The sequence below is a fragment of the Mastigoproctus giganteus genome, chromosome 1, assembly GCF_048544385.1.
Source record: "Mastigoproctus giganteus isolate SK-2022 chromosome 1, ASM4854438v1, whole genome shotgun sequence".
Classification (NCBI taxonomy): Eukaryota; Metazoa; Arthropoda; class Arachnida; order Uropygi; family Thelyphonidae; genus Mastigoproctus; species Mastigoproctus giganteus.
This window is the reverse complement of record NC_143575.1, coordinates 252672650-252699953: the sequence shown is the minus strand read 5'-3', so window position 1 is coordinate 252699953 and position 27304 is coordinate 252672650. Positions and strand designations below refer to the sequence as shown.

Genomic DNA, 27304 nt, shown 5'->3' with positions numbered 1-27304 from the left:
AATAATAATAATAATAATAATAATAATAATAATAATAATAATGTACTTTCATTCAGTACAGAGTAGCGTGCAATTCAGTTTCTAGAAGTTGCAGTTATTTTTAATACTGGGATGGCGCTGGTGACTACTCAACTTGTATTTGATAAATATATGATATAATAGTATAGAGTGATGGGTACCGAAGATAAAATCGGGAAGTTGGAAGAACAAGCTTTGAAGCGCCGACAGCGTTTGCTTTCGCTGAAACAAAAGAAAAATGATTCAAACGACGATAAAACTGAAGATTCTGAAGAGAAATCAGAATTGCCAAGGTCTGTATCATTTACTGGTTTTACAAAGTCAAAATGAGCACATTGATTTACAACAGGCGTTACAACGATGTGGTTCATCACAATAAACAACTGTACTTTATTATTATTAGCCATATGGTGCAAACAAGCCTGAGGCTTATGCTGCACTAGCCAAAAAAATAAATTCCCGCGTTACCCTGAGAGAGGAGAAGTCAGAAGTAGAAAGGAATCACCAAGAAAGAAGAATGATGATATCCAGCTCAGAATCCTGGGTTTGCCAAGCGAAGACTCACCAGATGTGAGCCGCTTGGGTAATTAGACTAGTGGTGGATAATTTCGAGGATTGGAAATTCCTGACACATCAGTTAGCATTTGAGAAGAACGAAAGAATGTTAAATGGCACCTGTAACTATTAAGAGCATATTAACCACCTGCACTAAATTTCTTTTTGAACAGCATATTCACCCCTCCCTCCCGGGGGCCTTTAACGTTAAGCACCTAGACTTTAGGGTGACGTTGCTGCAGCCGCACCAATCAAAATGTATCATTCATTTGTTCCTAGCACCCCTATGAGTGGAAGTAAAGTCATCAGTGAATGGTACTTGAGCCAAGTGAACTTTAACAGAGAAAGCAGACATTCAAATTACATGATTATATTACTGTGTTTCAGTTCCTTGAATAATAAATAAGAATAATAAAAAAGTTGTGTTTTTAAATCGAGTTTCGATGTCAAGCTCTCCACCAAGTTTGACGTTGAAATAGTTTAAAAAAAAAAGAGAGAGAGAGAGAGAGACTTTTACCGAACAAAGAGCATTTGATTTCTGTGTATCTGCCATATTGCCTATTCATTCCTTCAACAGCTCAAGCCAACAAATATAATATCCAGTGTTTCAACTACAGCCTGTGTTATGTGTATGAAAAAAGAAAAATATTTGTTGGATTTCTGTTGGTCAATTTTAATGAAATTTGAGAAGGCTCAACAAATCCTTCTAAAACAGCCTATCTATCTATCTGCCGAGAGTTGAGTTATCATATGCAGATGGATGGACAAAGAAATAATAATTTCCAGGTTTCTACTGGTCTGATTTTAATGAAATTTGGGATGGCTTGACAAATTTTTCAAAATGAGCTAAATATAAAATTTTATGAAAGTCCATAAAAGGAGTCAAGTTATTGGTTAAGTCTTTACAATCTGGTATCCCTTCCGATTGATCGTTGCAAGTAGCAATGATGACAGACCTAGCATACTATAATTAGTCTTAGGGTGTTTATCCCTAACTTGCCGCTGTTTTAAAATCAGAAATTGAGTTCCCGATTTTAAAACAGCAGCAAGGGAGTAAAACACCCTAAATAAGACTGACCATTGCACACAAGGCATGTCAATCACTGCTACTCACAATGATCAGTCAGAAGAGTATTAGATTGTAAAGACTAAACAAGTTATTACATGCAGCAGACAGGTGGACACAGTAAAGATAATAGATTCTTTACAAAAATATGCTAATGCACTTAAAATTGAGCCAACCTACCAGCTGTATTTGAACCTACCAAACCAAAATCAATAATAATACATAAGTTCAATTTGTTTCCTGTTGAAAAGAATTAGGTTGTGTATTTCTTTTCTCCCTACCCCCAATAACTGTTCAGAGCCTAAACTGATGTTGCTTAAATCTCCTCTCTTCTATTGAAAAATTCTTTTGCACTGTCATTAAAAAAAAAATGCACAGTTCATCGTGGCACTGGCATACTGGCTGCCTTAGTCATTACAGTGAGTTTTAAACTCTTAACCGCTGATTGCTGTGTTAACATCGGCATGTACTGTGTCTATAACTTATAATCTTACTTTTATAACAAGAAGATTTTATCCATGTTTCTTAGTGACCACCAAATACGGAGGATGCGGAAAGGTCAGGGAATGACCACTGCATATCCCCAGAGCAATTTGGCCTTAGTTGCTAATCCTCCTAAAAGCCAAATAACAAATCCATGTTTCTTATATTCACTGGTTTTAAATTCTACATACTTTTTGTATAGCTCATAGAATTGACTATTCCTTGACATCAACATAAGCAATTGTTATTTAAATGCATGGTTTTAATATTTAGAACTTGGTAAATGGACTATATTCATCCATTAAGACGAATTGCTGGTTTATGTGTCTTATACAATGGATAATTTTTTTCTCTAGATTTATTGTCAAAATCTGCCTCAGTGAAATACAGACTACTCACTCACAAAAGATCCAGGAATAAAGGTATAGATTAGGACTATCTTTTTTAAATACACTATATGACCTAAAGTATTTGGGAACACATCAGTAGTTTCAAAAAGGTCTTTTAATTCAAAACCTAATACATAGTAAGCCACCTTTGGTGGCTTTACTATGTATTAGGTTTCTATATGACAACCCTTTATATTTCTATATTAGATATCTATATAACAACCTTTTGTATTTCTATATTTAGGTATCTATATGACAACCTGAGTGCTCCCTGGCATACTTTCTACAAACTTCCAACTTCTAAAGTATGTCTGGTCGGAATTTGTTTCCATTCTGGCTGAAAAGCAGCTGACAAAGTTGATTTGGAAGAAGGCTGTTTTGGCTGCAGCCTAATCTGACACTCCAGTTCATCCTACAGGTATTCCATGTTGGGTTTAAGGTCTGGGCTGGGAACTAGCCAGTCTAACCTTTTTAATTCCATTAGACTGTTTGATATGGAGTCAGGCAAGTACTGTATATATGGAGAATTGCCCCATTAATACTGACAGGACCCATTTCCATAGTACTGCCACAGTGTAGGTAGCATATAATTTTCCAAGGAGGTCATGAATACTACCACCAACAGACCAAACTCTTTGTGGTTGAGATGTTATGCTCTAACAAAAGCATAACTTTCTAGTCAATTAATTTCACACCCAAAAATTGTATAGTAAGGTTTATCACAGTATTGCACTTCTGCACTGTTCTATCTTTATTGTTCGTTAAACGAGTTCTGTGAGTTTGTAAAGCAGTCCAGACATTTTCTTTATTAAAATATCACCTTCCATCTTTGAGTAACATCTGCCACAGTGGATTTTGGGAGGTTCAGATAAGCCTCAATTTGTGTACACACAGAAAGGTTAATGATGTGGAATGCAACTGCTGCTCCATGGCTATAGTGGCTTTAGACGTGCTCTTTCTGCTATGCAAAAGAGCCATAAGATTTATATTGGGATGTCCAAAGGCTTTTGGTCGTATAGTCTATACAGAAGATGATACTTGTCATTACTTGTTATTGTCATGAGATGCTTATTGTAATTAAATGTAAAGTACTGTATATATAGAGAATCGAAACCAAACATAATTTATTGCGGTCTCCTTCATATAAAATGTTAACTTATGCTGCCTATTATGATCAGAATTTTATTGCACCTACAAATAAATCCATTTAAGCCATTTTAGAAAAGAATATGGGATTCCTTCACCTGCAAGTTTAATTCATGTAGCAAGTTTAAAATCCATTTCAGTTAACACTCTGGTAGCTATGCAAAGTCACAAGATATTGCCAACTTTGTGGCATATTTTTTGCTCTGTTCTCTAGCGACTTCTCAGACTTTCCATAGAGAAGCTGTGACAAAAAAATTATCTTGGAAACAACTGAGAATTTCTCCAGTGTACAGGACAGTTTTCAAGTGGTCAGGATAAAAAAAAAAAAAAAAAAAACAGGTTAAAATGACTTTCATGTGACTGCTGAAGGTTAAAAAAAACCTCAAATCATTTTACTTTCATTGTATACATGGAACAGTGACACAACGATGCGTTTTATTAAACCTCTTAAGTAATTCGAATTATGCGTGAAGAAAAAAAATTCTGCAATCAGTTCCCATTCACATAATTCCTGTAAACAAAAAGGAGGGCATTGATAAATTAAATTCTCATTGATAATTAATAATGATGGATTGATTCTCTGGTAATAACTTCTTAATTAAATCTTAATTAAATCTTGATTAAACATCACTTATTATAATGTGAGTTTGCTATGAATAACATGGGGTCTTTTTATCTTTCTACATTATTTATAGTGTGTCATATCCATCACATTTCAATGCAGTTTGCTTCAGCCTATATATAAAAATATTGTTCATATTTTGCAGTTAAAAAGGAAAAGTAAAAAAAAAAAAGTAAAGTGCAGCCATTATCAACCCACTGCAGGGTGGAAGCCTCCTCAACAATTCATGCTGAGGGAAATGGACCATAATCTGCCACGCTGGTCCAGTGCGGGTTGGCAGATAGACCGTATTCAGCAGTCAGGGGCTTGAACCCCCGGTCTACTCAAAGAGCGTGTGCTACTGCACTCCCGCTCCTGCCCACTCGGCTACGGAGGCCGTCGAAAAGATTTCTCTGAAAACTAGATTGAAGTTTGCTTTCTTGCATCATATGCCTCTACTAATGCTAAGTTTTTTCCTTAAATATATATTTAGTATATTGAGAAAAGTGGCATTTTAAAAGTAAGCATTTGTCATTCTTCACACTTTATATATATATATATATATATATATATATATTTAGTTATTTTAAGGTATTCATTTGGTTGTTATTATTGTCTTAATCCTCCAGCAGGCACACTGGCAAACAAAGTCTGTCAAAATAAATTAAGGGAGTGGGTTAAAGATCTCTAAGAATGACTTCAGTATGAATTTTAGTACATGTGTAAAACAAGAATAGATTGTCCCTAGATAAGAAAGTTCTCCATCTGTGCAAAGTATATTTTATGGTAGGTTTAATTATTGTTTGATGATGTACAGAAGTCAATAGGTTATTAATCTTGTTTGTAGACAACATCACCTTCAAGTTGATCTGTAACCAAGTTACAAAGGAGGATAGGCAGGCAAAGGCAGATTACAAGAAATCTTTGGCAAGGGATGCAAAGAAAAACAGCAAAGAGTTCTTTACTTATGTAAACTCTAGAAGGAAGGGGATGAATCTGATTGGTCCACTTGATATCGATGGGTCAACTGTTGATGATCCTGCTCAGGTAGCTAACAAACTAAATGAATATTTTGCATCGACATTCACACATGAGGAGTTATTCAGCGAGGGGAATGCCAGAGGTGTATTCAACTCTGGCAGTAAGCTAGAGAATCTTGTAATAACTGAGAGTAAAGTGGAGGAGAAATTGTTGAAGATAAACACAAGAAAGGCACCTGTGGTGGATAGGATCTATCCAGTTATATTAAAGGAGGCAGCAAAGAAAGTAAGCAAACCCTTAGCCATAATTTTGAGAGCGTCCTTGGACTCAGGGGAGGTACACAACAGTCAGTTTAATGAACAAACATTTGAGACAATGCATTCATGATTTGTACATAAAATTTAACAAAATCTGATATCCAATCTAGAATTAAAGTTCAAGAATTTTTGAGAAATTCGGGAATAAAAAGTACATAAAAGTATATGGGAATAAAAAGTATGTTCATGCATTAAGAACCTTCAGATAAAAGAACCACTAGGTGGCAGTGATCAACGGGTGACATAAGTAATTACAGACCTGTTAGCTTAACTTCTGTCCCAACTTAATTTCTGTTCCAGGGAAAATAATGGAGTCACTGGTTAAAGAATTAATGCAGGACCATCTAGATAGTAGTTCAGTTATATGTCAGTCATAACATGGTTTTTTTAAGGAGAAATCTTGTTTGACCAATTTGACTGGATAATATGATGCAGTGACAAAGGAACTGGATGTAAAAAAATAATTTTGATGTCATATACTTGGATTTCAGGAAATTTTTTGATACTGTTGCACATAAAAGACTGCTGTACAAATTGGAGCATTAAGGTAAAGTTACTGCTATGGATAAAGGGATGGTTGAGTGGGAGTAGTTATCAATGAACACTGCTCTTCATGGATTAATATTATTAGTGGAGTCCCATACTGTTTGGTACTGGGCCCATTCTTGTTTTCTGTATTTATTAACAATATTGATGAGGGTCTATTATGCTTAATGTCTAAGTTTGCAGATGATACAAAGTTGATAAGGTGGGTAATGACAGTAATGAAGTAAGCTGCTGCAACAAATCTAGAAAAAATAAGCAGATGGATTGAGAAATGGCAATTGAAGTTTAACATTGACAAATGCAAAGTACTGCATATTGGTAGCAGTAATCGCAGATTAACTTACCAACTCTGTAGTATTACACTTAGTGGTAGTGGAAAATGAAATGACCTGTGAGTAATTGTACAGTGAGATATGAAGTTCTCTTAGCAGTGCAGACAGGCTGCCAAGACAGCTCATGCAGTTTTGTCAATGATATACAGGAATTTTGCTAGCAGGGATAAGGAGGTGATTATTTCATTGTGTAAGGTAATGGTCAGGCTACATCTTGAGTACTTCATACAGGTGTGAAGACCTCATTTTAGGAAGGATGTAGAGCTGCTGGAATGGGTACAGAGAAGGGCAATGAATCGTTGTTGTTTTTGGTTTTTAGGAGCATTAGCAACTAAGGCCATATTGCTCCGGGATATGCGGTGGTCATTCCCTGACCTTTCCGCATCCTCCGTATTTGGTGGTGACGGGATCGAACCCCGGTCTAATCAAGAAGCGTGTGCTACGCACTGCTGCTCCTTCCCACCTGGCTACAGAGGCGCCTCATGAAGGGCAATGAGATTCATGAGGGGAACAAAGGGTTGCTCTTACCAAGAAAGGTTTTAGTTCTGCAAATTGCGGCATCTGAAGACTAGGCACCTGTAATCGGATTGAGGTGTTTAAGGTTTTGGATGGCTTGAGGAAACTCAGTGCCGATGGGATTCTTCCTCTTGGCCAGACTATGCACGTGAGGGCGGTTATAAATTCAAGTTGGAAGATGGTTGTATGGTTACAGGATAGATGTATGGAAGTTGCCTTCAACCCGTGGATGACTGATTGCTGGAACAAGCTGCCATCTGTTGTTGTGGAATGGATAGGTGAAATGGGATTTTTTTGTTGTTGTTTTCTCTATAAGCTTGCTTTCTTACATCATTTGCCACTACTAATATTAATATTCCCTGTAATTTTACGTTAGATTATTGGGTTATGCTAGTAGTTGAAGAAATTTCCTTGGAACTTTTGATGTAAATTTCTTTGAGAAGAAGAGGAAACAGCAATGAGTACAAAGATGAGAATAAGAAGTTGATTTGGGGAGATACAACTACTAATAATGATTTAACCACTTGAAAATTATGAAATACACTTCCACAAATATGTTGTTGTCATTATTATAATTGTTAACCTCACTAATAATAAAAATACTCAAGGAATGCTGAAAATGAGAGAAATCCTTTGCACCTGTGAACAACATAACCTTCAAATTCTGTCATTGTTTCATGTAGATTGAAGAAGACTAATGGTAATTGGTTAATAGAAATATTATTATTAAATAAAATAAACATGAAACTTAAATATTAAATAAAATAAACATGAAACTTAAATATTAAATAAAATAAACATGAAACTTAAATATTAAATAAAAAACATGAAATAGTTTATTATTAAATAAAATAATTCATGTTTTTTATTTAATATTAAGTTTTTTTCTAAATGGATTAGCCTAGTTATAACTGCATATGAAGTTACATTTTGCAAATGTAACTTCATATGCAGTTATAATTTGTTTTACATTCCTGTTCGTTAAATTTGCTTGATATTCAGTTAATTAGTTTGCTATTCATTTGTTTTTCATTTGTTAACTTCTTTGTTTTATTTACAGACCGCAATTCAGAAGCTATGTACCTCAAGATGAAGTGCTCCAAGATGGTGTATTACCGAAAGCTATACCTGAATCAGGTAATTTAACCATTTATTTTATAATTAGATCTTGAGAATACATGTATTTTTAATTGTTAAAGAGAAAATATTTTTATATTATTCTCATCATTTCTAAACTAGAATATGTTGAAAGGGAACCACTACTCCATGTGAAAAGAATAAATTTCAGTTTATTGCTGCCCTTTATATATGGTACATCCACATGTTAGTAATAGCAGCTCTAAAATATATACTTGTAATCTATTTAATATATATTTAATAATGTAATCCAATATTGTGCTGAAATCCACCTTATATTCATTACAATTATTATTTGGTGACAAAAAATTATGTTAATGTTGCGAGAAATTCAGAGATGGAGTTACTAAAATGTCACAATATTATAGGATACATGTATGCTAGTGAATGATATTGCATAAATAATATTGCATTTTCTGCATAAATTGAGATGCTTGTTCAGAATTAATAATTATTGTTAATGTGATGAATACAAATTACTGATCTATTTTCCTTTTTTTTTTTTTTTTGTATTTGCATACAAGTAGAACTCCTAGAAGAAGTCCTTGCTCCTATTTCATTTCTTTCCATGTATTTTAATGGGGATTCAAGAAGTGGCCTTGAGAAGGTATTAAAGGTCTTGCTGCCTATGCTCAATAACCAATACTGAATCGCACTTGAATAAAAAAAATTTTAATCAGATACTGTTATCGGAGTAACTTCTTTGTTTGAAAACTTTAGTCTGACCACTGAAACTCGTTTACTTTCCAACTTAAAATGATAATGACCGGGTTTCTTATAAGAAGAATTAAATAAACTAATTTCATGCCAAAATAAATTGATCATAAAATGGTTTTCTTTCTATTTCTCCTGTACCCATGAGATGGTTTTACCTCTCTCTCTCTCTCTCTCTCTCTCTCTCTCTCTCTCTCTCTCTCTCTCTCTCTCTCTCTCTCTCTCTCTCTCTCTCTCTCTCTCTCTCTCTCTCTCTCTCTCACACATCAGTGGTGAGTACTTGAGAAGGTATTAAAGGTCTTGCTGCCTATGCTCAATAACCAATACTGAATCGCACTTGAATAAAAAAAATTTTAATCAGATACTGTTATCGGAGTAACTTCTTTGTTTGAAAACTTTAGTCTGACCACTGAAACTCGTTTACTTTCCAACTTAAAATGATGACAACCAGGTTTCTTATAAGAAGAATTAAATAAACTCATTTTGCCGAAATAAATTGATCATAAAATGGTTTTCTTTCTATTTCTCCTGTACCCATGAGATGTTTTTATCCCTCTCCCCCCCTCCCATCAGTGGTGAGTACTTAATAGATTAGTGCAGTAGTAGAGTGACTGAATTTTGTCACTTAAAACTCCATGGCTAAATTCTGTTATCTCTGATTACTTAAAACAGCTTTGGTCAGTAATAAACACCACGCATGTAGAATGTGTAGATCCTTCTCTGTATGATATACATTTTTTTTGAGGTTCATAGAAATTTCATGTTAGCAGGAGATTAGCAGTTTCAGATTTTGTAGCCAATCAAGCCATAAATCACCAAAAAAAAACCATTCACAATTTGAATGACTTTTTTCAATGATTTTTTTTAGTATGCTGGTGTTTTACTTGGCTGTTTCAACTTATTTTTTTGTGGTAAGCAATGGGCTGATTTTATTCTTAGATTTTGAGTGGTCTCCTTCGATGAATTTGTTTTTCTGTCTTGATAGTGAGTGAAAATGTGATTTGTCTAACCTGTACTGAATTCCCACAATTTGAAAGTAACTATTAGGAGTATCCCAATTGATTCTATAGTCGGTGGATGAGATACCTAATTTCTGTTGGAAAATAGTCTGTTTATTTAGTTATTCTCTTGGTGAATTTGTTAAATTCAACTATTAAATATTCCTTCTTTCCAGTTTGCTTTCTTACAGAGTTGTACCAGTTCCCAAAACTAATTCTTGTTGTGCCGCAAAGGATCTTAGACATAATGTAATTGGTTTGGCAGAATATAGTTTTATCATTTACAATACTACTGGCATTATTATGGTGTGGCAATCAAGTTCCCGGACTGGCACTGTTGCAGTCATGTTTGAGGAGATTGAAAATGAACAGAAATGGTATGTTATAGTTCAAACTTCCTCCAACATGTGGTACAGATATTGTCCAGTAAGTTGATCAGTTGCAAGTAATAACCAACACTACTAATAACAACCAATTTCATTAGTAGTGCTAATGTTCCATATCACGATTTTGCAATGAAGCAAGGAATGAATATCAGATTTTACTTTAAACTGAGAAAATCTGCAACAGAAACATGAAATGTGAAAAACTGCTTATGGTGATTAAATGTTCAGTCATGCTAGTGTGTTTGAATGGTGTAAGCAGTTCAAAGACTGATGTGAGAGTGTTCATAGTGACCCAAGACATGGGCATCCATCAACTTCTTAAAATGAGGACAGAGTTGCAAAAGTTTAGAAATTGTGACAAGAAATCATTGTTTGATCCTCAGAATAGTGGCTAATGAGTTGGATATGAATAAGAAGATGATTTGTCAAATTCTGCATGAAGATTTATGGAAAAAGGTCTGTGCAAAATTTGCCACAAAGCCTTGTGGATGAGCAGAAGTAACAAAGAATGTCATCATGCAAAGAATTCATCCAGACTTGTTAAGACAGTCCTAATTTGTTAGACTGTATTATCATTGGAGATGCATGTTCAGTGTTTCAATATGACCCAGACATGAAGCATCAGAGCATGAAGTGGACTTAAATCATCACCAAGATCCAAAAAAGTTTTGTTTATAGAAGTCCAGGATCAAGGCTATGTGGATCATATTTTTCAACGAAGGGTGTGATTCATGAGGAGTTTGTGCCTTAAGAGGAAAGTCAATGCTGCGTTCTACGTACAAGTACTTCAGAGACTATTGAAGTGCATTTCCCTGGTGAGGTTGCAATTTGAGAGAAAAGCAGTCTGGTTCTTGTTACAACAATGCCCCTGTCCATTCCACGCTAGGGAAGGTATTTCTGATAAAACGTGGCATTGTGCAGGTCAACCATCCTCTTTGCTATCTAAACTCTCAATCTAGCACCTTCTTCTTCCCCAAGGTGAAAACTGTCCTTAAAGGAAAAAGATTTCAGGATGTTGAGGACATAAAGATAAACATAACTGCTGAACTGAACACATCTTTGGTTGCATTCACTGACTCTTTTCAAGAACTTTTAGAATTGTGTAATAAGTACATTTAATCAGGTGATGACTTACTTTGAATAAAAATAGAATCATTTTTGAGCTACTTTGCTTTGTGTTCTTTTTATTGCACCAGTTTTCAGAACTTTATTGCCACACTTCATATATATATAGTAAACCAATAAATTAGAATTTTTTTTATAGACAATAAAATTGATTTTATTTCTTTTTATAAATCTGATATATCCCTTTTTGTTCAAACACTTTTTTTTTTTTTCCAGTGCTAAAAGTAATTGATAAGGTACTTTTTTTCAAAATATTTTCAGTTCATGATTTAGGGCTGCCCTCTGACATCACAGATTGTTTGCTAGGGTGGATCTGAAAGAATCTTAACACTGTGTTTTTAGATATTGCCCCTACTTTTGATTCTGTTCATATATCAACCTTATTAAGCTGGCATCTGAGTAGCAAATATAGCCAGTTAAAAAGGTACTGGCTTTAATACAGTTAATATCTGTTTAAGAGCTGATAACAGCTTTCTTAAAAAGATTACTTTTAGTATCTTTGGTGCTGTTCTAGTTTGCTGAAGCCTAATCTAAAAGAAAGGCGCATTGTTTTTGAGTATAACAATATGAGTGTGGGACATTATGTGAAGATTGGGATTTCCCAAGAAGGCTATCTTTTTTTTTTTTTGCTACTTCTTGGAATTTTTCATATGTAAATGGTATAGTCTTTAATTTCCTTGTTCCAATGAACGCCACTAATAATTCTCAATCATATATAGACAGCATCATTAGTTCTAGATCTTCTTTAATTGATTATGTAGGATGTTTATTTGGATTTAGTCACTTATTGGAATGTAATTCTAAAATACTATAATATCTCCAACTGTGGCTTTATTCATCTATTATTCCCCGATGTGGTCTTCACTTCATAGTTCCTTGATCCCAACTCTTGACTGGAAGTATTGAATTGTGCTTCTGTACAGCAATGTTTCACTGACATCCTGACAAGAGAGGGGGGGGTAAGATTAGGGGACTACATCACCTGTGCCTGCAATTCTTCAAGGAGTCCTGTCAAGACCTTAATGTTACATTTTTATAGTAATTAAATTCATTTTTAATAATCAATGAAAAAACTTACAGCTTTAACAAAAATGTTTTTATTTTATTGATATATTTTTTTTATCTTATTGATTTATTATGTTAGCATTGACTGTTGCTTTTTAACCTTCACACCTACATGTGAACACACGTGCATGTACAAACACATACTAAGACAAGGGGAAATCTGTTGTGCACTTTGCGCCAGGGCCTTCGTTAGCTTTCAGTTTTCCTGTTGGCATCTACTGGAGTGTTTTATGAGGTTATTATTAGAAGTGCACTCTTGTTTGAATATTGGGAGTTTGTTCAGTGGAGGATTCTCTTTGTTGTTAGATTATTCCCGTTTCAAGAAGTTCAATCTTTTTTTTAGTCAAGCAGTGAAAATATATAAAATCTGGAATTTGGGCTGTGATCTGTGGAGAGGTGACATTATTTTTTATAATATTAAGGAATAGTTGGTTTTTCATGATACTGGTTGCTGGCTGTGAATATGTGGCGGTAGATTTGTACACAAGTGTATGAGGCACTAGCTGGAGCCCCATCAGAAGATGCAGGAAATGGTTTTGGAGGATCCTCTGGGAAGGGGGTACCTATTGGGTACCAGTGGGGCAGGGTACCTATTGATTTTGCACCTAAGGGCCCCTGATAGCTTAAATGTATGCTTATAATTATTTCTGTTCTTCCTGGCAGGTTGTGGAAATGTTCCGCATCATTCCCGCTCTCTCTCTTTCAAGCAGTCCAAACACGTGCTGCAACCAGTCGAGATCCTTTTACTGTCCAACTTCAAACTCACGGAACAACTTTTCTTCCTCATTTATTCATTCAACTTCTGTTTTCTGAAACAACCATCCTTCATATGTATTTCCTGAAAATTACAGTCTACAGAAGTTCAAATCTAATGTCAACAAATATCTTCTTTCATCTTCTCAACCTCCAACCCATGCACAATACTAAGTACTAATTTGGGTTTTCATAAAAGAAAAAAGAAAGATCATGTAGAGAGAATTCTTCATGTTAATGTAAACTCTGCATAGTACATTATCCTGATAGAACACCTGTTGCCATCAGGAACATGTTGGCGCGTCCATAGCCAAGGTGGGCAGGAGCAGCAGCAGCAGCAGTGCGTGTCACATGCTTCTTGATTAGACCGGGTTTCAAGCCCGTGACCACCAAATACGGAGGATGCAGAAAGGTCAGGGAATGACCACCGCATATCCACAGAGCAATATGGCCTTAGTTGCTAATGCTCCTTCAAACTCAATCACCTTAGTTGCTAATGCTCCTAAAAACCAAATAACAAACAAACAAACAACAGGAACATGTCAGGGACCTAGTATATCCCAACAAAACATTACCCATACCAGACTATTGCTGCTATCAGCCTATAGTGTTTGCCATGCATGTAGAATTTGTTGATTTCAGTGTTGGGTCCATTGTTGTTTTCTGTATTCATTAATGATATTGATGATATTCATTAATGATGGTCAGGCTTAATGTCCAAGTTTGCAGATGATACAAAGGTCAGCAGGGTTGTTAATGACACTAATGACAGTACACTGCTGCAACACAATCTAGAAAAGTTGAGCAGATGGGCTGAGAGGTGGCAACTGAAGTTTAACATTGACAAATGAAAAGTACTGCATATGGGAAGCAGTAACCCCAGAGTAACGTATCAACTGTGTGGTACTACACTGAGTGGTAGAGAGTGAAAACGACCTGGGGTAATTTTGCAGTCAGATATGAAGTTTTCTGAGCAGTGCAGACGGTCTACAAGAGTAGCTCATGGTGTCTTGTCAATGATATACAGGAATTTTTATAGCAGGGATAAGGAGGTGATTATCCCCTTGTATAATGCAATGGTCAGGCCACACCTTGACTTCTGTATACAGGTCTGGAGGCCTCATTTTAAGAAGAATGTAGAGCTGTTGGAACGAGTACAGAGAAGAGCAACAAGATTAGTGAATGGAACAAAGGGTTGCTCTTGCGAAGAAAGGCTTAAGCTTTTCAAATTACAGTGTCTGGAGACTAGGCATCGGCAAGGTGATCTGATAGAGGTGTATAAGGCTTTGAATGGCTTGAGCATGCTCAATTCCGATGGGATTCTTCATCTTTCTCAGAATAATCACCTCAGAGGGCATAAATTCAAATTGAGGAAGGACGGATGTCGGATAGATGTGCGGAAATTTGCCTTTAGCCAGTGGGTGGTTGATTGCTGGAACAAACTTCCATCTGTCGTTGTAGAAGTTGATAGCTTAAACAGATTCAAGACAGAAGTAGACAAACATTTGGAGCGAGTGGATGGGTGAAATGAGAAGGGTGTGTGTGTTTTTTTTTTTTGGCTGATGCTATATAAGCTTGCTTTCTTGCATCATGTGCTCTTGCTAATGCTGCTTCTTGTTGTCACCACATACACCTACCTTCCCACTGATATGATACAAAAGGAAATTCAATTCATCTGACCACCACACCATCTTCCAGCCATATGCTGTCCAACTGCAGTGTATACAGGACCAGGTGCAATGCAGATGTCAGTGATATGTGGTCAGGAAGGGGGGGGGGTCAGATAGTCCTGCTGCAAAGTGCTCCGGACAGCCCTACGTTGTGCCTTGCTTTCATTTGCACCACAGTAACATCCTGTTAGTCCACTCAAGACACTACAATCATCTTTCACCATCCATCAATTTTATACCACAGGTTTTGTGTAAGCTAGTTGTTTTGCCCTGGCACACTTGCACAATAGTAGGTCAGGAACAATTCACTAGATGTGCTATCTCGGTGATAGGCATACCCCCCCCCCACCTTTCACCAATAATCATACTTTGTTGAAAGTCTGTCATTGCAGCCTCTTCCCATGCTCATCACAAGTAACATTGCATGCCAGCTGCACAGATCCACTGTTGACTGTGCTGACCCAACTGAGCTTTTATTTTCATGAAGTCTGCTTACTCCTATTAGAGTTGGTGGTCCTATTTCAGTGCCCTTTCAGTGTATATAACCATAACTAATATATTGTGGATAAATTAATGTAAGCTCTTCTTTCCTCTATATTTCCTCTTTCTGAACCATTTTTTATTATATTTCATGTATGCCTTACATGAAACAGTATTATATAGTGGTGTTGCACTTTATATATTGCTTCTTTGCATAACCAGCCATGTTTGAGTTGGTTTAGTGCAGATATGCTACCCACTTGCTCTCATTAGGATAGGTGGTCCTATTTCAATGTCCTTTCAGTGTGTTTGTTCATATGAGAGAGAGAGAGAGGGAGAGAGAGGGGGGAGAGAGAGAGAGTGTGAGAGAGAGAGTATTCAAATTATTTAAATATTTCTTCAACTTATGTTTTAAATTTCTCATTCCTTAAAAGTTATTGGGATATATGAAATGTATTATATTCTCCATTTCCATTTGTTTATCAAAAAAATTTTTACATAACCATTATAAATAATTTATTTAATAGTTGATGAGCAGATTAAAGATCATCTTGCTGCTGGTGCCCCACAGCCACTAATAGATGAAGTGGTAAGTACAAGTGGTAGTCAAAAATTTTATTCTTTTCATAATTCTAGGATTCTGTTTTTACATTTGTAGAATAATATAGGATGGAAATTATAGTTATTAGTGTAGCAAAGAAGGTGGAATGGTATGTTGTATTGGTATAGAAAAAATGAGGCAAGGAAGCCAGGCTCATTAAAAACATTCTGGGGCAGTTGTTGGTTGTGTATTTTTATCCAGCCTTCCTTAAAATTTACATATGCTTTTCAGTTCAACAAGAGTATGTCACAGTTTGTTCTGGCCACTCTCTAGCTAAAAGAAAATTTTCTTATGTCTAGTCTTCTGCTATTCTTTCTTAACTTAAATACCTGTCCTGTGTCACCTGAGAAAGGGAAAAGATGACTCTTGTGTTTATCAAATCTTTTTAAAGCCTTAAAAATAAAAATATCAGTCAGATCCTGGGTGTAGATACCTGGTTTCCAGACTTTTCAGCTTACAAACCTGGAGTTTCTCTAAGAATACCTCTTTGTGCCAGTTGCCAACCCTGTTCACTTCATAACCTTTCTAACTTGTCCATATTCCAACCTGATATGGGGTTTCCACACCTATATACAGTAACTGAGATGGGGAATGATCACCCTTTGTCACTACTGGAAAAATTTCTGTACAACATAAGTAGAGTTTTGTCCTTGTTACTGCCCAGTAGCTTGTATGCACTACTAAAAGAACCATCCCATTGTATAATTATGAATAAATATTTTTCCATCTTATTTACCTTATGTTGGAAGTCATTGTTTATTCCTAACAGGTTTATCTGGGATTACTCTTAACTGAAGTGCACAACCTCTACATTTTCCAGCTACCAGTTCAGAAGTTCCAATCATGTTAAAATGCTCCATGATAAGATGTTCTGATTTGCTGCCCTGTTATGTTATAGTTGTTCATTATGCTGATCATAGTAATTTGCTTTTTAACATGCTCTAATTCTCCCCTCCCCCAATGCTAATGTCACCAGAACGACTCAATATTATACTGACACCCCATGTCTACTGGGTGTGACATAGGTGCAAGCATACATGCACCTGTTTGTGCTCTTATTAACTCTAACAATTATAAGGGCTGTTCAATACAAAATATTGTATTGAACAGCCCTTATAATTGCTAGTCCCGTGTAAACCCTAAGTAGGCCTATATCATGTCGCAGTAGAAGCAATGCAAAGATGAATTCCACCTGTACTTATGGTTGTTGTTAAACTATTAGTTTGTGTGCCATCATTGCTCTAATAGCATAACCTAACATTGCCTTAATAGCATAAGTAAATATGCTATTAAGAAACTCTGAGGAGAGAGTATGTGAAGCAAGTAAGAAAAAAAAAGGATTGTTTCTGAATGTGTGTAAAACTAAAATTATGGTGATTGATGATAATCTCATTCCAGTAAAGTGGAGGTTAATGGGCAAGATATCGAAGAAGTTGATGAATTTGATTACTTAGGGTCAAGAATAAATAAAAATAGTGACTGCTCAAACGATGTAAAGAGATGATAGGCAATTGCTAAAATGTTGGTCGCTGATCTGATAAAATTATGGAGAGATCATGATCTGCCCCTAAAGACAAAACTGAGAATCATTGATTCGTTAATTTTTCCGGTTGCCACTTATGGATGTGAAGGATGGAATCTGAAAAGAGTTGACAGGAAGAAAAATTAGGCATTTGAAATGTGGTTACAGTGGGTATTGAATAAAATTGGCAGGCCTAAAATTTTTCTTCATAGCATCAACAAAAGAAAACTCAAGTTTTTGGTCATATAGTAAGAAGGGAAAACTTTCTGTTGAAGAATATAATGGAAAGAAAAACCAGGGGAAGAGGTGCAGAGGAAGACCTGCAAATAGGTGGAAGGATGGGATCAGTGAACTTCTGGGCATGACACTTTGTGATGCTGCTTGTATAGTACACAATCGATGTAGTTGGAGGAATTTGTTGGTGGCCACAACAGCTCCTTGGGAAACTATGTGACTGGAAGAAGAAGAAATAAGCACCTATTTTGTCAACAATTACAGACTGTACTGTGTTTGGGCTGATTCAGTTAACAAGGCTCTCATTATGAGCTCCTTCCTCTGGTGCCTTAGTAAAATTCCAGCACTTTCAAATCCAGCCCTAACTTGCAATTTTTCTTAACATTGCCTCATATCTGTTAAGTAAATTTGCTTTATACTTCTCTTTCTACATAATGTACTATGAATAAGTGCTACTTATTTATAGTGTGTTATGTAGGAAACTCATAGTGACAGCCTTACAATTTGAGAGATCAGTAATTTCGAAAAGACTTTTGTCCTTTCTTTCTGAATTTACCTGTTTTGTATATAAAAAATGGATCCACGTGCTATTATAGAAAGTATTATCAACAGACAGATTGGAGCAATTAATACTTCAAACTTGTTAAGCAAAATAAAAAATATGATGAGCTTTGTGTTTTTGTTCAATACATGTTTTTAAAAACAATATTCATTTCATATGCATTTTCTGAAGTGCCTCTGCTTATTATAAAGGATCTTTCACCTTGGATGGCCTTGAATATCTATAGAAGATGAGAGTGCTTTTTACTATTTGTTTGAGCAGCTGGCATCGATCTGTGTGCAGAGTTCTAAAAAAAAACAAATTTTACTTATACAAATTGTGTAGTTTAATAACTACATGTAATCTGCTGTGCAGAGATGGCAATAACAGGGGAGAGTGTTGAATTCTGTTAGTGGATGTTGTTAAGTGTAAGAACAAGACCCCGTTCTTTCAGGCATCTGCTTCAGCGATTAAATATGCATCCATTTGAATAGGACTGTTGATAAACACAGTTGCTGGGACAGTATGAAATACCGGTTAGGTGGAAGAAATCTGTTCTCAAACCGATTGAGAGATTAGTATGGAGAGCTATTCTGCGATAAATGATTGTACATCTGTTCTTTTTGATTAATCTGCTAATGGTGACTTGTATTGATAATTATTTTGCAAGAAAAACTGAATCAGTGAAATGCCTTTAAGGTTGTGCATCCTTTGTTTTGCCTATGTAGAAAAGAGGAATAGTTCAATGAGAAAATCATGGACAGATGGAGAGGGTGTGATGGTGCAATCATTCAGCCTTCTCCAAGCTGTGATTTGTAATGCCTTTCTGTGGGTTATTGGAAATTTAGTTTTCTACCAAAATAGACCTCAGAATATCAACTAATTAAAAGATAGCATCACAACAGAATGCAGAAAAACTAGCAGAGAGACACTTCAGAGATCCAGTCTTAGCTTAGACAAATGAATTTGCATGGGTAAATTTGTATGGACAAAGAATAAAAATATTGTAAATATACTAGTCCTATGGCCTACATCATGTCTCAGTAGATAATGTAAATCAATTTTATATAGCTATGGACTTTTGTAAAAAAGCATTATTATTAAATTTTCATGTGACAAGAGACTTTTTTTATACTCTGTATATATTGCTGCCTTAGTTAAAATGGGGAATCAGATTGTTTTTTTTTTTTTTTTTTTTGCTACAGGATCTTGCAACTTTAGCACCACGCAAACCAGATTGGGACTTAAAAAGAGATGTGGCCAAAAAGTTAGAAAAACTAGAAAGAAGAACACAGAGAGCTATTGTAGAACTTATAAGTAAGTAAACTTATAAACTCTATTTTCTTTTTATTCTGTGTTCTGCTAGTTCATTGTACCATTATAGTACCAAAATAAATTAAGTAAGTGTTGACCAAATAAATGTATTCCTGACTCTTCAATAAATATTAATATTGCTAACAAACAGATTAGGTAATAAATATTGTATAATATTAAAATACTCTAATACATATAATTAAAAACACGTGCACATAAAAAAATCCGCTGAATATTTCAAAAACATCTGTTTTTTCTTTGTCAAAGTAAAATCTCCAGTATATGTGCCATATATCCACAAAGAATAACTATCGCAGAATCACAATACCACTAAACTTGCTAATCTGAAATCTTGAGAACTAGGAATAGCCATGCATATCTGTGGTCTGGAAATGTCCAAGATCCCAACTAGCACCAGTGCTCATTCTGTCTGAGTACTGCTGACTCCAAGAAGGAATAAATGCAATTCCTATCACAATTAAAGCTGTAAGCTACATCATATAAATATAACACTAACTGCTCTAGTGCCAAAATTTATGTGAACTGTCAGTAACAGTTACATTGCAGAGGGATTGGTGACAGTTCTACAAGTGTTCCCAGTGGCAGATGTCTCTAACTGGCTACACTCGCTACATTCAGACAATTTTTCAATCTATGAACTGTCTCATCATGATAACATTTCCCACAATTTGAGTCACATGCTACATACTACCCTGCTTTTACAGTCTGTTGAGAGAGGAGCCTTGTGAAACCATAGCCATCTGTCACGGAGACCCCCCCCCTTGCATGCGTGCGCATGCACACACACACACACACAGTGCCCTGTGGCAAAAAAAAAAATGTGCCATTTCTTTAGTCATTCCTAAATAGTAGAGAAATATATGCAGCAGTGATTGGTAAAATGTCACATCCTCACTTTGATGAATTAATTTCTTCCTCCTAGCATTCTTGGAAAACCTGTACTTGTAGAGGTTTACCATAAATTTATGTGGGGGGGGGGAATTGCATTTGCTAGAAAGGAACCTTTTTTTATCATATAGTTAAGCTGTTCACTGCAGACACATCTTGTAGTCTACAGTTTGGGCATGTTTTTCTTTTACTATGGGGCTAGAACTGAGTATAGTATATCTGTATATGTAAAAAGGAACTGAGGAAATGGTTTGTATAGTAAAATTACTGTTTGAAATTGTGATTTTTCTTCTCTTGTCTACATGCTCTTGATATGCATTTCCTTATTCCTGAAGTTGATTAAACATTAACTAAGGAAATATCCACAATGCTCAGCAATGCTGTTTTCAATTTAGTTTGTTTTCCCAATCACTTTTGGTTTACTTCTTGTTTATGGGCATTTTGTGTCCATATGACTGATTTTAATTTATCTTGCAAGTAGTTTCAACTTTACTTATCTTTAAAATGGCCTCAAAGCAATCAAGTGAGTCAGTAGTATGTGAAGAAGGTGAAAAACTTGTCATTACAAACTAAATAGAAAGTTCTAAAAAGACTGAATTATAAAAGGGCCAGACTGATCTGTGCAAAGCATTTGATTTAGCAGGGTCAATCATCAGAACTTTAATAAAGAATAAGAAAAAAAATCTTGGAATGTCGCAAGGCAGCAACGCCTTTAAGTACAATGAAATTAAATCGATCTAGACGTTCAGTCATGATTGAGATGGAAAGATTGTTAAACTTGTTTATAGAGTTTATATGTCAATGTACAGTACAAAATTCTCTTAAATTTTACAATAATTCACTGGAAAGCAATTAGTTTATATGAAGATTTGAAAAAAATTTTGCCAAAATGATCCAACACTGCCAATAAAGGCTGGTTTGATATGATCTGTAAGTATTGTAACTTTCATAACACTGCTACCCATGTTAAAATGGCCAATAGAGAGGGAAAAAAAAAAATTTAAGGCACTTTTTTGAACATTACATAATATAAATATGGTATCTAAAGTTCCATAATTTTAAGGTAAGTTTCTTGCATTTTCTTGAACATATATTTATGTGTTTTTTTGCATAATTTATGTATTTTAAAGTTTATATTTAAAGATTTAAATGTTTCTATTACATTTAATATTATTATATAGAGAAAATTGCTTAAAATTTAGGGCGCCTCCGTAGCCAGGTGGAAAGGAGCGGCAGTGCGTAGCACATGCTTCTTGATTGGACCGGGGTTCGAGCCCGTCACCACCAAATACGGAGGATGCAGAAAGGTCAGGGAATGACCACCACATATTCCTGGAGCAATATGGCCTTAGTTGCTAATGCTCCTAAAAACCAAATAACAAACAAACAAGCTTAAAATTTGCAAAACATGCTAACCATTCCAACCAATTAAAATTATTTTCATTATTTCCTAGACAGATCTCCCACAGCTTAAACTGACTTCAGTTAGCTCTGTTTTTTTGTCCCAACTGATAGTGTTAAGCAGGGGTTGCATATACTGTGGAAATATGACCTCCCTATCTCTACAAGAAAATGTTTGATAAACCGTCAATAGGACGCTGTGGGTTGGGCCTTCCTTTCTACCTGTCTGCACTGCTAGATATGATAAGGGTGGACTTCATGTCCACCCCTAACCTTACTCCCTCATTCTTTTCTTCTTTGCTGTTTTTAATTGTATAAGTTATTTTGGGTTGCCATTCTCCAAATCTATGGCCTTTTTGTATTTTGCTGCATTAAAGCTTAGCTTTCCACATTTCTCATCATCCCTGAAACCTATTCAAGTCATCCTGTGAGGGTACTGCTTAGCTCAGATCATTAACCACTCCCCCAGTCTTTACATCTGCAAATTTTGACATTGTGCTCTGTGTTCCTTTGTCGATTTGATGTCCTTTAACCCTGTGTTAGTAAAAGGGGCTCAGTTCAACCCCACACAATATTTCAGCAATTTGTGTTCTTGATCTACTCCATCCATACAGCTGAAACTTCTAATAGTTGTTTTTGAAAATGTTTTCTTTGATTTCTTCTCTGAACATTCCAGAAATCACATAGTTAGGAAAAATTTATCAATTAAGTTATACCTGATTATATGCATGTGTTGATTGATATGTGTCACTTTCAGTTATTGATAGCAAATTGCATTTACTACTGCATGCTTTCCTCTAATCGCTAATGCTCTCTAGCTTAATGACATTGAGGCATCACCTGGAATAAAACTGTTGACACTTGCACTTTACATTTCATGCAGCAAGCACTATTAATGACAGGCTATCGTCCAATTGCAAGTGTCCGTTAAAGTGTACTGTTTTCTTATTTGTATTTTGCTCGCTGCCAGGTCTAAAGGAAGTTTTAATGTCGAACATGAATTTTTCACAGTTGCATTCAGAAAAAATTGAAATTATAGGTGAACAATTTTTTATTAATTTTTTGCTGATTTTTCAAGTGTAAGCATGTGGGGTCTAAGTGAATAGAGGAAGAAGACCTTTTTGTGTCTGTGGATGAGTTAAGAAAAATAAAAGTGGTCAAGAAATTTATCCTTGAGATCTCCACTTCTAATGTGAACTTAAATCTGAAGAGTAACCATTAATTACAACATATTGCCTTCTGCTTTGCCATCCTGCTACCCACGATCCCAACGTGTTCCAACTTATACAGTAACTTCATGGTGGATTGAGTCAAATGATTTGCTAAAATAAAAATGAGCAATTTAAAAATTTTCCACATCCAGGTCACAAGTGACTGTCAGAATAGCCAACCAGATTGGCTACCCGGCTAACCTTGTCACTCTTTTCTGCATCCAATGGATCTATAATCCTTCCTAAAATGAGTTGTCTAAATGACTTTTCCTCCATTTTGAACAAGTGATTGAAGGATGACTAAATTGGAATTGTTTGAAATAAGAAATTGTGAATCTTTGTTAAAAGATGAATTATATAACTTTGAAGCTCACACTTTCCTCATGGATAGGGGTTAATTTTGAAAATTGTCAAGACTGAATAATTGGGGAAATGTGAAGGTAAATATGTAGGTTCCACATGTGTCCTAATGCATCTTTACAGAAATGTTTTAAATTTTAGAGCAATTTTATAGAAAGACAAAAAAAAATACAAATTTTTTTTGTGGAGCAGGCATGTGATATAAAAATCTTGCATATATATCACAGACATTGTCGAAATTTTATTTATATTCAATATCTGATTAGCTACTAGTATATGTGGTTAAAGATTATATTAGCTGACTATTTGAAAAATGTATTTGTGATAATAAAATGTATGAAATGAATAAGTTGCTCCAGTAGCATTACTGTAACAAGCTTTTTTTTCTCCCCCCCCCTCTCTCTCTCTCTCTCTCTCTCTCTCTCACAACACAGGAGAAAGGCTAAAATCAGAACAAACCCTTGCTGAAGCAGTGAGTACAGTAACAGAAAAGAACTATGTGGATTCAGATGAAGATTAATACATTCAGCTAAATTTTTACAAATGAGAAACTTTATAAACAAAGAAATTGCTATGTAACGTACAACTGATTTTAACTATCAGAATAGTATTTATTTTTTATCTATTGTTCATAGCTGAAATAAGCAAACAAAATTCACATAACTATTGCATTTAATATTTCATGTGAAAAGAAAATATTCTTTGTGGCAGTGAAGGATGTTTACAATTGTTTTCTGTGTCTAGTTTCAGCAGAAAAGATGGCATGATATGTCAATGAACGTTTGGATGTGAGAATAAAGTGATTTTACTCATTGGTAGATATAATAGGTGTTCTGGGTACTGTTACAAAATGGGAATAGATATTGAAAGGGAAAAAAAATTTATTTATATGTATATACTGTTCACTACTAACAAAGTGAAATAAATAAAAATTTATAACTATTCAAGTTCCTTTTTTTGTATTTTATATAAAAGAAATCATTGTATAAATTAATTTATAAAACACAAATAGGTCAGACTGTAAGTAAGAAGCCCACCAAGAAATTAGAACTTTAGGGCCCCATATATACTTAAAAACAATTTGAAGTAGGTTCATTCAAAAATTAAGTTGAACAGTTACTTATTTACTACTTTATTATAACTTATTACACCTTTATTTACAGTTACTCCTTTATTATAACTCAAATTAACAAATACAGTTAGTATAAAAGCAAAAAAAAAATTTTTAAGTATATAAAAAAAATAAATAATTCTATTTTATTAAATAAACCAGGAAAAAAAAAACAAAATAGGTACTTTTCTGCTCTGTATTCATTATCATTAGAGCCTGTAAAATTTCTTCCCTAATGTTGGCACGTAAATGGGATTTTATTATTTTTAATATTGAAAATACAATTCACATGCTACTTGTGTGGATATATAATGAATGCAACCTTTGCATGAATTATCCCTGTTGGTGGTAAAACACAATGCAGTTTTTTGTATCTAATTTTCACTAAAGTGAATCAGTTCATTCCACAGTTCTATATAGTCATCATTAATACAGGTAGTTCTCAACTTTACAAGTTAATTCATTCCTAGTGCGTGCTCGTAAAGCAGGAATTTATATCACATAGACATAAGGTTAAAAATAGGGGTTACGTTCTCAACAATGAAATTAGTTTGTTTAAACAATGATTGATTTATCCAAAGAAATGAAAACATAGCCTGTAAAATCAAGCAAATTATAATAATAGAGAAATTATTTACGACTTACAAATGTTAAAGAATGATTATTCTTCTTCATCATCATCATTGACTAAATGAACACTCGGTGATCACTGATTATTGGCTCGGCACTTGTTGGTTTGTTGCACAAGGAGTCGTATTCTTCAGAAGTGGCATTTTTTTCCAAGATAATCTCTTAATTATTTTAATTATAAATCTCTCTTTTAATTATATATTTCACGATTGCATGCATAAGCATTTTTTAACGGCACACACAAATTGCAACTAACACGATTTGCGAGGAGTAACGTGTTTACGAAGCTTAAAAAAAAGGAATGAAAAGATTCTGAAATTTTATTTGTTTTTTATACGATTGAAGATTTCAGTAAAGGGGAAACACGTTTTACCATAATAACTTAAAAACCCACACAATTCCAGCTATTGATATTTTCTCAAATCCAAGAAAATCAAGTTTACTACCCGTTTATAATTGCTTGCACTAACAGAAAAACCCAGTGAACCGGAAAGTGCAAATTGTTTTTATTGTTTTATGGTCGTGACCTCCAGAAATGTGCTTTAGAAAAATGTCACAAAGCCGTTCAAAATTGGTTCTTATAACGGAACATATGAAAACGATGAAAGTGTACTGCATTTTAGTGATTTGAATTGGTAACTAATACAATTTACAAACCATGTACGAAAGGCCATATACGACCTTTTATATGGCCTTAAGGTCATGCTCGTCACCTTAAAAATGACATTTTAGAGAGATAAATAGCTTAGTTATATAGTTAAAATTTCAACTTCCGAGATCTTGAAACAAATTACCAAAAAACAATGTGTTATTGGGTTCACATTATGATATTTTAACGATACGATGATGTCTCTGGAACTAATTATCGTAAAGCTGGGTACACTGTATTGTAAAGCTACGCATGTGGTTTGAAATCCGGTATTTATGAATGTTTAACGTTCATTTTTTGCAATTAATGTTTATATTTTCAATTTTGTTGATACTTGGGGAAAATAACTCATACACCTGAGAACTGCCTGTATTTTGCAATATAGAAATTAATGCCTTGTTATTATCGCTGTTTAGTTAATTCATTTATACTATGTAGATTTGTTGGATTGAATAAGAAAAAAAAACTTTTTTTTTTTTTTTCTAATCTTAACTCAGTGCTTGTTACTCCATTATTAATTAAAGTTTTGTAGATTTCTACCTCATACTTATAAGGATCTAGTTCATATGAGGTAGTCCTCAGTGACTTCCCTCATAGCATTCTTTTTACTCTTCTGGATATAACAGGAGAGTTATATGGCTCAATATCATTTAATTAAGTGATTCAAGATCTCTTGGATATTTAATAAATTCATCTGTTCATTCTCTCACTTTTTCAAAATTATTGAACATATTTTTTATTTGATTTTTTGAGGTTATTACAATATGCATGAAGTCTGTGCCTTGCGTCTGTAAATAAGTTTCATATTTACAAAACATTTGTAAAAATGAAGATGCTTCTGAGAACATTTTCATAAATCAGTACTATTCAGTATTTCTTGTAATACCACCATATAAAGTACAAATTGCATTACTTTTACTCCACTATGTTGTCTTGGCAATCTTTTTACTTTATTACCTTTTTTTTTTTAAATTTAACTGCAGTTTCTTCAAATAGAAAATCTTTTATAGGATTCAGAAAAAAAAGCTTGCTTTTCTATTAATTAACCCAAAATATGATTTTATTTTTACACATGATTGTGTATTATCACATACAACTCCATTTAAAATATGTGCATAACCCCATGTATATATGCCATTTGATGACATTTTCTTTATGTGAGCTTGAAGGCCATTATAATGACCAGCAGTATTTGCAACACCATCAAAAATACTCTGATGCTGCTGCTGCAGAAATGTAACTCTTTGAAATTTGACTTTCTGCAATCCAACATTCCCAACAGTGAGGTAATTTTTCTTGGTGATTTTAATGTTCACAACTCCAGCTGGCTTCCATTTTCTAGTCATACAGACCCAGCTGGTTGAGATTGCTCTTGCTCAGAATAATTGCCTGAGAGGGCATAAATTCAAATTGAGGAAAGACAGTTGTAGGATAGATGTGCAGAAGTTTGCCTTTAGTCAGCGGGTGGCTGATTGCTGGAACAAACTTCCTTCTGTCATTGTAGAAATTGATAGCTTAAAGAGATTCAAGGCAAAACTAGACA

General features: G+C 34.6%; 1 protein-coding gene across 1 annotated transcript; it reads left to right on the top strand.

Annotated features, from left to right (window-relative positions):
- The first annotated feature begins 114 nt into the window (after window positions 1-114).
- LOC150091769 (coiled-coil domain-containing protein 12) lies at window positions 115-24240 on the top strand. Its single transcript, XM_090385641.1, has 5 exons — window positions 115-311; window positions 8011-8087; window positions 15806-15867; window positions 19382-19493; window positions 23806-24240. Exons 1-5 carry the CDS (start codon window positions 172-174, stop codon window positions 23889-23891), a joined length of 477 nt encoding a protein of 158 aa, XP_090241767.1. The 5' UTR covers window positions 115-171; the 3' UTR covers window positions 23892-24240.
- The last annotated feature ends 3064 nt before the right edge of the window (window positions 24241-27304 follow it).

Bases quoted from the DNA above. Each gene is read 5' to 3' on its own strand.
- LOC150091769 (XM_090385641.1), top strand. From the start codon at position 172: ATGGGTACCGAAGATAAAATCGGGAAGTTGGAAGAACAAGCTTTGAAG. The intron at 312-8,010 runs GTCTGTATCATT...TTTTATTTACAG, and splicing joins GAGAAATCAGAATTGCCAAG to ACCGCAATTCAGAAGCTATG. The intron at 15,868-19,381 runs GTAAGTACAAGT...TTTTTGCTACAG, and splicing joins AGCCACTAATAGATGAAGTG to GATCTTGCAACTTTAGCACC.